The sequence below is a fragment of the Chlorocebus sabaeus genome, chromosome 12, assembly GCF_047675955.1.
Source record: "Chlorocebus sabaeus isolate Y175 chromosome 12, mChlSab1.0.hap1, whole genome shotgun sequence".
NCBI classification, from domain to species: domain Eukaryota; kingdom Metazoa; phylum Chordata; class Mammalia; order Primates; family Cercopithecidae; genus Chlorocebus; species Chlorocebus sabaeus.
Genome location: NC_132915.1, coordinates 112,758,461 through 112,771,883, shown reverse-complemented (window position 1 = coordinate 112,771,883; position 13,423 = coordinate 112,758,461). Strand labels below are relative to the sequence as shown.

The following is a 13,423-nucleotide window of genomic DNA, read 5'->3' as shown; positions in this document are numbered from 1 at the left end:
GACCAGGCACTGTGGGTCACTCCTGCAATCCCAGCACTTTAGGAGGCTGAGGTGGGTGGATCGCTTGACTCCAGGTGTTCGAGACCAGCCTGAGCAACATGGTGAAACCCCATCTCTACGAAAAATATAAAAAATTAGCTGGGTGTGGTGGCGCATGCCTGTAGTCCCAGCTACTCAGAAGCTGAAGTGGGAGGATCGTTTGAGCCTGGGAGGTGGAGGTTGTGTTGAGCTGAGGTCGTGTCGCTGCACTCCAGCCTATGCGACAGAGTGAGACCTGTCTCGAGAAAAAAAAAAAGAAGCTCAGTCCATTTTGTCCTCTGCTGAGCATAAAAATTCTAGGACCTATTTTAGCATTGACTTTTCTAGGCTACAGCAATGAGAACACAAAAGGGGTCAGTTCTTTTTAGCCGACGGCTCTGAGTTATTTTGCCAAGATGAATTTGAATTAGCCGCGTGGTGGGAAATTCCACAGTCTCATCCTTGCCACTGTTTTGAATCTTCTAACTGGAATTTTTGTACAAGCAAAGTGCTCTGATGAATGCCTGTTGCTTTGGGAATTATTTGTATTGGCTGATATCACACTTTAAGAAATAGGTAATTTGCTTTTTAACAGCACTGTGTGTTTTTTCAGGCAAGGGTATCCTGAAGGATACTATAGTTCCAAAAGTGGATGGAGCAGTCAGAGCGATTACTATGCAAGTTATTACTCCAGCCAGTACGATTATGGAGGTATGTCGAGGAGCTCCAAGCAGCTGGCCTTAGCAGGTGCCTTGTGCAAAAGACATTGATGACGTGCAGCCCTGGCCAGCCAGCGCCTGCTGGTGACTTCCAGGAAATGTCCCCTTTTATTAGTCTCTTTATGTTTTTGCCCAAGAGCCAAAATAGTTGGAAATACTTTGTATTTGGAAATAATTATATTGATATTTTTCATTACAGAATTTCATCTTAATCTTAGCATGAATGCATCTTTGTCATACTGGCAGATTTCTCTGATTTTCTAGCAGAGCGTAACCAGCAGTTCGAGAGCTGCTGTGTCCACATGTGCCTTCGTAAACATAAATGGATGAAAAGGAAGTGAAGTGAAAAACCATCTCCTCAGTTCCACCAGCCATGTTCCCCGCACTCCTGACCGCAGGAGGCTGGCAGCTGCTGCCTGGGGCAGTGTGGACGTGGGCCACGCCCACTGGGCAGTGACCTGGGTACTCCCTGGCGGCGTCCAGCTGCAGCCCTCTATGCAGTGTGTGCGGCACAGTGGCCATGTCCCAGGAAGAGCCTCCTCTGGTCACTCCTGCCCTGGCTGTGACCTCTCGTGCTCTGGGCCCTGAATCCCCTTGACAAATATCAAGTATCCTCTTTGATATTTGCACCTGTTTTAAATATAAATTTGAAGAAGAAAAGACATCTTTAGAAAAGATGATAAAAGACCTTTCAAGCACTTTTTCTTAATACTTGCTAAAAACACTTGCTGAAAATGATACATCCATTTTGTTTACAGCCCTTTTAAAGTAACCTTTTAATATTGAGATTATTTTTGAAAACCTGATGAGTCACATTAAGGTGAAGAAATAGTAGTAAAATTTACAGTTAGGGGATTAACTAGTAAAAAGCAGCAACCGTGAAAGTGAACTAGCTGGGCGCAGTGGCTCACGCCTGGGATCCCAGCGCTTGGGGAGGCCGAGGTGTGGGAGAAGCACTTGAGCCCAGGAGTTCAAGAACAGCCTGCAAAACATAGTAAGACCCCCATCTCTGTTTAAAAAAAAAAGAAGAAAAAGGACTTACTAAAGAAATCTTGGCCGGGCGCGGTGGCTCACGCTTGTAATCCCAGCACTTTGGGAGGCCGAGGTCAGGAGATCGAGACCATCCTGGCCAATACGGTGAAACCCCGTCTCTACTAAAAATACAAAAAAATTAGCCAGGTGAGGTGGCGGGCGCCTGTAGTCCCAGCTACTCAGGAGGCTGAGGCGGGAGAATGGCGTGAACCCGGGACGCGGAGCTTGCAGTGAGCTGAGATCATACCAGCGCACTCCTCCCTGGGTGACAGAGCGAGACTCTATCTCAAAAAAAAAAAAAAAAAAAAAATCTTTTAGCACCGTTTCTAAAAATATTTTTTCCTTTTAATCTAAAACACTTAAGTATTGAGAGAAAAATCAGCCAGTTGCCTTTAGGTAGCTCGGGCCCTCCAGATTTCATGGCTTCCTGGTGTCGTGCTGGTTTCCAGGAGATAAGTTAGGTTTCTCGAGGAGTTCTTGGAGCGTGAAGTCCTGGGGTGGTGTCACTTCAGTGATATCTGAGGCATTTCTTCTTTTGATTGTTACTGTATTAATCATTAGTTCCTTGCTCACAGATCCAGGTCACTGGGATCGTTACCACTACAGTGCCAGAGTCAGGGACCCCCGCACCTACGACCGGAGGTATTGGTGTGATGCAGAGTACGACACGTACAGGAGAGAGCACTCCACCTATGGGGACAGGTTGGTGGAGCACCCCTGGGGGGAAGAGGCTGGGGGCAGCCAGGGCGCGCTAGTGCTTCTCTGGCCTCATGTCTGGGTTTTAACAAAGAGCTTTGGTAGTTTGGGTGAGCATCTGCGTGATGTTTTGGTCCCTGTCTGAAAGGAAGGAGGGAGCAGACCCTTCCAGGGTTCCCAGCGTGGACTGTTAGAGGAGAACTGGCCTCAGCAAGAGGACTGTTCAGCACCCCTGGGAGCACCTGGGAGACGGGGCTCACTCTTTCTCGTCGTCCCTTAGCGGTGGCGCCCTGCAGCCCAGAGCAGTGGCCACACTGGAGACGCATTCACAGGACTTCTCTAAAGCTGCGTGTCGGAGGGCCCTGAGGGCCGGGTGTGGTGTGTTGTGGCTCAGCCCCAGGGGTCTCAGTCTTGGCCCCTGGGCAGCCGCGTGGCACGTGGGGACGGGGCCTCCCGCGCTCCCATTCCTCTGCCTCTGTCCCCCGGCTTCCTCTAGGCCCGAGAAACGTGACAACAACTGGAGGTACGACCCTCGCTTCACGGGGAGTTTTGACGACGACCCCGATCCCCACAGAGACCCTTACGGGGAAGAGGTGGACAGGCGCAGCGTCCACAGTGAGCACTCCGCACGGAGCCTGCACAGTGCACACAGCCTGGCAAGCCGCCGTAGCAGCCTCAGTTCCCACTCACACCAGGTGCGCGGCGGCACCTCACAGACACGCAGACGGTTGTGTTTAGAACCACCATCCTGTTTGCAGTGTACCTAAGCTTTTACCACTGTGCCTGGGGAACTGATTTTTTCCGTTTGCTTTGTTTTCTAAGAGTCAGATTTACAGAAGCCACAATGTGGCTGCCAGTTCCTACGAGGCCCCGCTTCCTCCAGGCTCCTTTCACGGTGATTTCGCCTACGGCACCTACCGCAGCAATTTCAACAGTGGCCCCGGCTTCCCAGAGTATGGCTACCCTGCAGACACTGTCTGGCCTGCCATGGAGCAAGGTGTGTGCTTAGCAGGACAGAGGGACACTGGCTCACCCCACTGGGACGGCCACCCAGCCCGGGATCCGAACACGGGAGTCAGGGCTGGGGTTGGAATGGTGATGTCCTGGCCTGGCTCTGACCCAATCCATCCTTCCAAGTGGCAGAGCGTGTTAGGATGGGCTGACGCTGTCTCTTCGATTGCAGTTTGGCTTAAGGCCTGAGAGCTGCCCTGGCTGCCCCGACATGCGTTTTCAAGTGTGACTCTGAGGACAGCCCACGTCCAGGCTCTGGGCGGCCCCTGGTCACATCCCCATCGCAGACCCCGTGGCTCAGCAGGCTTGCAGGAGGGAGCTACTCCTTCCTTTTGGAGACTCCGCTCCTGCAGGCATCCTGTGTGTCAGAGTTCCCTTCCAGGATGCTCAAATGCTTTTTCTTGGCAAATTGCAGAAATATATGTAAAGATATAAAGTTACAGAATGTAACAGTAGACTGACTGAGTTTCCTTTTTTTTTTTTTTTTTTTTGAGATGGAGTCTTACCCTGTCTCCCAGGCTGGAGTGCAGTGATGCGATCTCGGCTCACTGCAACTTCTGCATCTCAGGTTTAAACGATTCTCCTGCCTCAGCCTCCCGAGTAGCTGGGATTACGGGTGTTTGCCACCCCATGCACAGCTAATTTTTGTATTTTTAGTCGAGACGGGGTTTTGCCATGTTGGCCAGGCTGGTCTCAAACTCCTGACCTCAAGTGATCTGTCCTCCGTCTTCCAAATGCTCAGATTACAGGTGTGAGTCACTGTGCCCGGCCTTACTTTCGTAAAGTATTGTTTCAGTTAACATTTTTTCATTTATTTATTTATTTATTTTTATTTTATTATTATTTTTTTTGAGACAGAGTCTCGCTCTGTTGCCCAGGCTGGAGTGCAGTGGCCGGATCTCGGCTCACTGCAAGCTCCGCCTCCCAGGTTTACACCATTCTCCTGCCTCAGCCTCCCGAGTAGCTGGGACTACAGGCGCCGCCACCACGCCTGGCTAGTTTTTTTGTATTTTTTAGTAGAGATGGGGTTACACCATGTTAGCCAGGACGGTCTCGATCTCTTGACCTCGTGATCCGCCTGTCTCGGCCTCCCAAAGTGCTGGGATTACAGGCTTGAGCCACCACGCCCGGCCAATTTATTTTTTTTTTTAAGAGATGGTCTCGCTCTGTCACCCAGGCTGGAGTGCAGTGGCACGGTCATGGTTGCTATCTCCTGGGGTCAGGTGGCCCTCCTGCCTTGGATCCTTTCAAAGTGCTGGGATTACAGGCCTGCACAACTATGCCTGGCTCCTTATTTTCTTTTTTGCTTGAGGTATTTTGCTGTCCTTTTTGTTGGGTGTTGTGTGGTCATCACAGTCTGCATCTGGTTTTGTGAAAGGGAAAGAGCTCGGGCACGGCCAGGCCCAGGAGGAGCCTGCGCTGCCGAAGGAGCCTTGGGATGGCTCACGAGGGTGGCACAGGAGCTTCCTCAGTGTGCAAGGGAATAGCTCTCATATTTAGTGATTCCAACATTTTTCTTTTCCTGACATACACTTCAGTTCTACTTTTAAGTATGATGTTAAACAATTACCGACTTTGAGTTGGAAGTTTGTCATGATAAATCTCACCGGTGATTTCAGCTGTGTGGGCACATTGAAAGTCTAGGCTCAGAAGCAGCAAACAGTGACAAGCTGATGGTTTCTTTTTCCATTTATCTTAAATGCAGTTTCATCAAGACCAACTTCTCCTGAAAAATTTTCAGTGCCTCATGTCTGTGCCAGGTTTGGCCCTGGCGGTCAGCTTATCAAAGTGATTCCCAATCTGCCTTCAGAAGGACAGCCGGCCTTGGTGGAGGTCCACAGCATGGAGGTAATGACACACGGTGTCACTGCTCTGCCGCCCCGGGGAACTCTGTGCTTTGCAGTTTGTCATCTTCAATTGCCAGACCTTGTCTCTGGACATACAGAGCTTGTCCTTGGAAAAATGTTTATTCCTATGAATTTTCAATATGTAGGGTTTTTCTTCTGTTTAGTCGTATCTTTGTCCTCCTAAAAGTCAGTATTGTAAGCGTCTGCCTTGGTGTTAGACGTGGTTTGATCGTATATGCATTTCCTGTCCTCGTTTTGGGGATGTTTGCTTTATTGCTGCTTTTCAATGATAGATGCAGCGGGTGGGCCCGGCGCTGCCCAGGTGAAGGGGGGCGGGGTGGCAGATGGGCCCGGCGCTGCCGAGGTGAGTGGGGCTGGCGTGCGCCTCTTCCTGCAGCTTCTACAGGCTTCTGTAACATGTATTGGGGTTCTGCCTCAGGATTTGGGGAGAAACAATGGATTTCACTGCTTAAAATAAAGTTTGAAATCATGGCTGTGGCCCACACAGGCCACGTTCTATGTAACAGCCTTGACACAGCCTTCACCCGCTGTGGGGCAGGGCGGTGGGCCAGGCCACCCTCTCCTCTCTCATGCAGCATCTGTGCCTGGGTTGGCTGGCCTGCCAGCAGGGTGGCTGCGCACTGGCTGCCGCTGACCCACAGCCCTCTCCTCGTAGGCCTTGCTGCAGCACACGTCTGAGCAGGAGGAGATGCGGGCGTTCCCGGGACCCCTGGCCAAGTATGTTCCTTGTTGAGGCTTTTCTTTGCGAGCCCAGCCTTGCAGACATCACTGCTCACTGTGTGTTCTTTCTACAGAGACGATACCCATAAAGTGGATGTCATTAATTTTGCACAGAACAAAGCTATAAAATGTTTGCAGAATGAAAACTTAATTGACAAAGAGTCTGCAAGTCTTCTTTGGAATTTTATTGTTCTCCTATGCAGACAGAATGGGGTATGTGTCTTTTTACTTCTAGAGTGTTTCTTCCTGCTGGTCTTCATTTCGTCTTGGGCATTGCACGTTCAGCCTCCTGGCAGAGCAGGGCAAGATCTGCGTGCCCAGCTGTGGGAGCCTCGAGGACTGGGTGGGGAGGGAGAGGGAACGTGCGGTTGGGATGAGATGAGGTTTCAGTCCAGCCTTGCCAGCCTTTCGGGTAGTTGTGGGTCTGACTGTGTCCAGGGTGGGGCTTTGTGCCTGTGGTGGTCTAACGTGTCCTCACCTGAGAGCCATTGTTCTCCTTCCTGTTCCTGTTGAACCGAACAGACCGTGGTAGGGACCGACATTGCGGAGCTTCTGTTACGAGACCACAGAACAGTGTGGCTTCCTGGGAAGTCGCCCAATGAAGCAAACCTGATTGATTTCACGAACGAGGCGGTGGAGCAGGTGGAAGAAGAGGAGTCTGGCGAGGCCCAGCTCTCTTTCCTCACTGGTGGTCCAACGGCTGCCGCCAGCTCTCTTGAGAGAGAGACGGAGCGGTTCAGGGAGCTGTTGCTGTATGGCCGTAAGAAGGTGCGCCTCCCCATCATGGCACCTGGCGCTTGCAGGTGTCCACTGGGTCGGGCCTGGTGTGGGCGATGCAGCCGTCGGGGAGGGACACGACCCCTCTCGGGAGCGTCCGCGCTGCGGTGTGGGGCTTCGGGTCTTGCTGTTTCCTGAACGATGCCGGCCTCTTGTATGCCATCCTTCTGGAGGTGTTCATGTGGGTTTCCTTCTAACTATTTCCAGTGTTGGAGACCTGCAGATGGAATTTTCAGTCATTCAATAAATGCACGTGTTGAGCACGGGCCGTGTCCCTGCTGTGTGTGCCAAGTCTCAGATGAAACGTGCATGACACGAGTTTTGGCGTTCTCACAAAGTCAGGCTCGAGTCCGCAGCCCAGAAGTCGTTGGGAGTTGGGAGGGTGCACCGAGCCTGTCAGGCGCAGTGCATGGAAAGGCCGCGGGCAGGGGAGCAGCCAGTGCGTATAGTGTCCAGTGACTGGGGCCACAGCAGCGTGGGGACCGGGGCAGGTGAGGGACCTGAGACAGGAGCCTGCTCTGGGACAGTGGGGTTGGGGGGTCCATAGTGACTGCAGCAGGGACAGTGTGTTCACAGGAGGGCCTGTCTAGGATGCATGATGTCCGCTTTGGATGTGCTAAGCAGGGGAGAGGCCAGTCTCACGGGCATGTGTGGCCCTGCACAACAGAGACATTGCATAGGCCCAGAGCTCTCTGTCCTTTTATATCATGATAAACTCAGAAAGGGCATATTTGACCAGTACTTTTATTTTTTTATTTTTATTTTTTGAGACAAGGTCTCACTCTTGTCCAGGCTGGCGTGCAGTGGCGTGATCACCACTTAATGCGGCCTCGACCTCCTGGGTTCACGTGATCCTCCCATCTCAGCCTCCTGAGTAGCTGGGACTGCAGCTGCATGCCACCACGCCGGGCTAACTTTGTTTGTTTGTTTGTTTTCATAGAGACGGGGTTTCACCATGTTGCCAGGCTGGTCTCGAACTCCTGGGCTCAAGCAGTCTGCCCACCTTGGTCTCCCAAAGTGCTGGGATTATAGGCATGAGCCACTGTGCCCGGTCTGATCAGTATGAGTCTATTATGGATGTTGTATAACTGATTGAAGTCATGTAACCTCTTAGCTTTTATTGACATCTTCCTCTACTGTAGCATTTTTGCCTTCTAGCCAGAAGTCCTAAATTATACCCTAGATGATTTTGGCGAAAGGGGAGGCTGCCTTACTGGAGCCACTGAGTCTGTGCTGACGGGATATTCGCGGAGGCCTCCTGTTAGAACCGGGGAATTGACCCGCGTGTGTTTCCCAGTGGACAGGGCGGTGTGGTGGGCAGCGCGGCGTGGTTAGCCCTATTTGTGATTAGCGTGCTTATGTTTTATGCTGAAAATGGATAAAAGCAGCAAATATCTACAAATACCCACTACCACAGGGACTTTGAAACTCAGGAAAATAGTGAAATGCTGATGTGTCTTAATCTCCAAATGGTGAATAAGTTTTTGAGGCCTTTGGGTTGTTTGTGTATCTGCTGCTGCGTGAGGACACATGGCCTGTCGCCTGTCTTAACTCATGTCACGTGAGCACCGCCGATAACTCACCAAGGCCCTGAAATGCCTTTTGCAGGATGCTTTGGAGTCTGCAATGAAGAACGGCCTGTGGGGTCACGCTCTGCTGCTTGCAAGTAAGATGGACAGCCGGACACACGCCCGAGTCATGACCAGGTACAGTCCCACGGTGGCCTGGTCCAGTGGCGAGCCCTGCTGGCTCCCTGCAGCACTCGGTGTCCACACTGGTGGCAGGTGGCAAGCAGATCTCACTTGACTATGCTGTGCTCCCACATGAACTCGGGCTTCCTTGGCTTCAAGGCTTCCTTGGGTCGTGCTGTGGAAAGCTTAAAAAGTTTTTTATTAACTGCATGGTTTTTAATACTTCACATAAAATCTGTGAATTCCTTAGTCTTCACCTTTTTTTTTTTTTTTTTTTTTTTTTTTTTTTGAGACGGAGTCTCGCTTTGTGGCCCAGGCTGGAGTGCAGTGGCCAGATCTCAGCTCACTGCAAGCTCCGCCTCCTGGGTTTACGCTCCTGGGAGTACCTGGGACTACAGGCGCCCGCCACCTCGCCCGGCTAGTTTTTTGTATTTTTTAGTAGAGATGGGGTTTCACCGTGTTAGCCAGCATGGTCTCGATCTCCTGACCTTGTGATCCGCCCGTCTCGGGACGGAGTCTTGCTCTGTTGCCCAGGCTGGAGTGCAGTGGCGTGATCTCGGCTCACTGCAAGCTCTGCCTCCCGGGTTCACGCCATTCTCCTGCCTCAGCCTCCTGAGTAGCTGGGACTACAGGTGCCCACCACCTCGCCCAACTAAGTTTTTTTGTATTTTTAGTAGAGACGGGGTTTCACCACGTTAGCCAGGATGGTCTTGATCTCCTGACCTCGTGATCCGCCTGCCTTGGCCTCCCAAAGTGCTGGGATTACAGGCGTGAGCCATCGCACCCGGCCTAGTCTCCATCTTTTATAGCTTTTTTTAAAATTTTGAGTTTTGCTCTGTTGCCCAGGCTGGAGTGCAGTGGCGCAGTCTCAGCTCACTGCAACCCCTGCCTCCCAGGTTCAAGTGATCCTCACGCCTTGGCCTCCCAAGTAGTTGGGACCACAGACATCCACCACCACACCCAGCTAATTTTTTGTATTTTTAGTAGAGATGGGGTTTTGCCATGTTGGCCAGGCTGGTCTCAAACTCCTGGCCTCAAGGGATCTGCCCACCTTGACCTTCTGAAAGTGCTGGGATTACAGGCGTGAGCCACCACACATGGCCTTATCTTTTACAGCTTTTTTTTTTTTTTTTTTTTTAGTATTGAGATAGGAAAGAAAAATAAAATATTGAGATATGTGTACTTTGCCTAAGTGAAATGTAAGTCTAATCATTACATCAGAGGGCTGAGGTCTGGTTTTTTTAAAAAATTTATTTTATTACTATTTTATTTATTTATTTTTTTGAGATGGAGTCTTGCTCTGTCGCCCAGGCTAGAGTGCAGTGGCACGATCCCAACTCACTGCAACCTCTGCCTCCTGGGTTCAAGCGATTCTCCTGCCTCAGCCTCCTGAGTGGCTGGGACTACAGGTGCGCACCACCACACCCAGCTGATTTTTGTATTTTTAGTAGAAACGGGTTTCTCCATGTTAGTCTCTAACTTCTGATCTCAGGTGATCCGTCCGCTTCGGCCTCCAAAGTGCTGGGATTACAGGCATGAGCCACCGCGCCCGGCCGGATTTTTTCTTTTAGCTGAGCCAGCATGGGGTCATTCTGTGTTTATGTCTGTCTAGGTTTGCCAACAGCCTCCCAATCAACGACCCTCTGCAGACAGTCTACCAGCTCATGTCCGGGCGGATGCCCGCCGCGTCCACGGTGAGTGGCACTGCCTGGTGGCTCGCACAGGCTCCTCTGCCTGTGTGGAGTTTGCTCATGGGTGACGCTGTCACAGGCCGTGAGGTGCCTCCTCGTGCTGGTGAGCCCAGCTGTGTGGAACTGAAATGGTGCCGGCTTCCAGGGATGAGGCTTCGTTTTGTTTTTCCTCATGTTAGTGCTGTGGAGACGAGAAATGGGGAGACTGGAGGCCACACCTTGCCATGGTCTTGTCCAACTTGAACAACAATATGGACGTCGAGTCCAGGACGATGGCTACCATGGGCGACACTCTGGGTAGGTCAGGGGTGGAGATGGGCATCGGGCGTCATGGATGGAGCACCGAAAGCCCGGTTGTCTGTGGCATTGGCAGAAATCACAAGAACCCGGCCTTCTTGGTCCAGCTCGCGTCTCTAGTGCCTTCTGTGCACATGCTTGACTTCTGCGGGCGTCCCCAGTCACTGAGACTCCGCCTGGTTTTCGTGTCTCTCCAGCTTCGAAGGGCCTCTTAGACGCGGCCCACTTTTGCTACCTTATGGCCCAGGTTGGATTTGGTGTTTATACGAAGAAAACTACAAAGCTTGTCTTAATTGGATCAAATCACAGGTAAAGAAGCAAGTCAGTGTAGTCCTGTAAGTTTTCCTTTAAAAGTAAAACGAAATCCTTCTGCTTTAGTTAATTCAGAAATGGCCAGAATCATGTCTTGATTTGTCACATGGTGGAACACACTTCTGGATGACCTGCTCAGAGGTTGACTATGCTAATAATTGGCCATGTTTTTCAAATCAAAATAATTCTCTTCCTCTACAGTTTGCCATTCTTAAAGTTCGCAACCAATGAAGCAATCCAGAGGACGGAAGCCTATGAGTACGCCCAGTCCCTGGGTGCCCAGACCTGCCCCCTGCCTAGTTTCCAGGTAAGCAGGTGCTGCCAGCCTGCAGCTGTCATGGGTGGGCAGGCGCTCAGTGCTAACAAGCTTTTGGCTACTTAGATTTTTTGAATTCTTTTTTTTTTTTTTTTTTTGAGACGGAGTCTCGCTCTGTCGCCCAGGCTGGAGTGCAGTGGCCGGATCTCAGCTCACTGCAAGCTCCGCCCCCCCGGGTTCCCGCCATTCTCCTGCCTCAGCCTCCCGAGTAGCTGGGACCACAGGCGCCGCCACCTCGCCCGGCTAGGTTTTTGTATTTTTTAGTAGAGACGGGGTTTCACCGGGTTAGCCAGGATGGTTTTGATCTCCTGACCTCGTGATCCGCCCGTCTAGGCCTCCCAAAGTGCTGGGATTACAGGCTTGAGCCACCGCGCCCGGCCGATTTTTTGAATTCTTATGGAAAAAAATGATGTGAGTTTTTTGGGGGAGGATCTTGAGAAGACATTTGATCTAAAATGCTAAAAAACTAGATCACATTGAATTGAGGCTTTCCGTTTGCATTTGATTTCAGTTATTTTCATGAGCTTTTTTTTTTTAAAGGAGACAGGGTCTCACTCGTTTCCCAGGCTGGAGTGCACTCTGCTTTGATCACTCCCAGGCTTCAGCCATTCCCTTCGGCCTCCAGAGTAGCTGGGACTACAGGCAGCACCACCACGCCGTGCTAATTTTCTGTATTTTTAGTAGAGACAGGGTTTCACCGTGTTGGCCAGGATGGTCTCGATCTCCTGACCTCGTGATCTGCCTGCCTCAGCCTCCCAAAGTGCTGGGATTACAGGTGTGAGCTGCCACGCCCGGCCTGTTTTTAATATTTGAGGGAGGTATTCTCTGATGCAGTGTGGGGGTGGTGTGTATAAAACATACATAGAGAGAGGCTGGGCATGGTGGCTCATGCCTGTAATCCCAGTACTTTGGGAGGCCAAGGTGGGTGGATTACCTGAGCTCAGGAATTAGAGACCAGCCTGGCGACATAATGACACCCTGTCTCTACCAAAAAAAAAAAAAATAACAAAAATTAGCCAGGCGTGGCAGCATGCGCCTGTGTTTCCAGCTACTCAGAGGCTGAGGTGGGAGGATCGCTTGAGCCCAGGAGATTGAGGCTGCAGTGAGCTGGATTGTGCCACCACACTCTAGACTGGGTGACAAAGTGAGACCCTGTCAAAAAAAAAAAGTAGAGAATGCCTGTGGGCAGCTGGAGCTGCACGGAAGGCAGTGGTCTCAGTGCCGCGCTCTTGGGGTGTTGTGGCTGTGAGAGCCGAGTGACGCCATGAAAGGGGTGGGGGGGGAAAGCAGAGTGGGTTTCTTCCCAGCTTAGTCATTTACTTTGCTCTTGAAATCCTTCAGGGAACAGGGACTAGGACTGTGGTCGGTGGGCGTGGTGGGTGGGAGACGATGATGAGTGAAGCGTTCACAAGAGTCCACAGCTTCCAGGGTGACGCTGGGATGTAGGGGAGCCCCCGGGCAGCGCGAGGCTTTGTCCATCCGTGATACTCGGACTCAGGGGAGCCGCGTGGCAGCGCAAGGCTTTGTACATCCGCGATGCTCGGACTCAGGGGAGCCCCGGGGCAGCGCGAGGCTTTGTCCATCCGCGATACTCGGAAACCGGGGAGCCCCGGGGCAGCACGAGGCCTTGTCCATCGGTGATGCTCGGACTCAGGGGAGCCCCGGGGCAGTGCGAGGCTTTGTCCATCGGTGATGCTCGGACTCAGGGGAGCCCCGGGGCAGCGCGAGGCTTTGTCCTTCGGTGATGCTTGGAAGCAGGGGAGCCGCAGGGCAACAAGATTTCTGTCGTTTCAGGTGTTTAAGTTCATCTACTCCTGCCGCCTGGCGGAAATGGGACTGGCCACACAAGCCTTCCACTACTGTGAGGCCATCGCAAAGAGCATCCTGACGCAGCCGCACCTGTACTCCCCGGTGCTGATCAGCCAGCTTGTGCAGGTGCTGTGCCCGGCGCCGGTCCTCAGGATGCTGTGCTGACTGCAGGGAAGGAGGGCTTGCCAGAGCCCCCGGGCGTGGGGGTGGCGATGGGTCAGATGTGCGTTGTGGTAGGCGCTCAGAACCTGCCTCTTGGGCAGATGAAGATCTCTGAATGGCTTTGTGTTTTGACTCTTAGCCTGGGGACTCTCAGGCACCATGTGCCAGCACGAAACCTTGGCAGCGAGTTTCACAATCAGAAGGAACTGTCTGTAGGATACTGTTTTTTGTTTTGTTTTGTTTTTGAGATGGAGTCTCGCTCTGTCGCCCAGGCTGGAGTGCAGTGGTGCAATCTCAGCTCACT

At 51.9% G+C, this 13,423-nt stretch overlaps 1 protein-coding gene across 8 annotated transcripts in view; it reads left to right on the top strand.

Moving 5' to 3' along the window:
- Window positions 1-13,423, top strand: part of SEC16A (SEC16 homolog A, endoplasmic reticulum export factor) — a 45,452-nt gene that overhangs the window by 14,816 nt on the left and 17,213 nt on the right. For all 8 annotated transcript variants that reach the window (XM_037987024.2, XM_008005614.3, XM_008005616.3 and 5 more), the window contains 14 exons: window positions 632-729; window positions 2,345-2,471; window positions 2,962-3,160; window positions 3,288-3,462; window positions 5,182-5,324; window positions 6,000-6,061; window positions 6,139-6,277; window positions 6,587-6,832; window positions 8,450-8,547; window positions 10,145-10,226; window positions 10,403-10,520; window positions 10,718-10,829; window positions 11,034-11,139; window positions 12,943-13,083. In XM_037987024.2, the coding sequence (XP_037842952.2) occupies window positions 632-729; window positions 2,345-2,471; window positions 2,962-3,160; window positions 3,288-3,462; window positions 5,182-5,324; window positions 6,000-6,061; window positions 6,139-6,277; window positions 6,587-6,832; window positions 8,450-8,547; window positions 10,145-10,226; window positions 10,403-10,520; window positions 10,718-10,829; window positions 11,034-11,139; window positions 12,943-13,083 (1,846 nt within the window). The remainder of the gene's footprint in view (window positions 1-631; window positions 730-2,344; window positions 2,472-2,961; window positions 3,161-3,287; window positions 3,463-5,181; window positions 5,325-5,999; window positions 6,062-6,138; window positions 6,278-6,586; window positions 6,833-8,449; window positions 8,548-10,144; window positions 10,227-10,402; window positions 10,521-10,717; window positions 10,830-11,033; window positions 11,140-12,942; window positions 13,084-13,423) is intronic.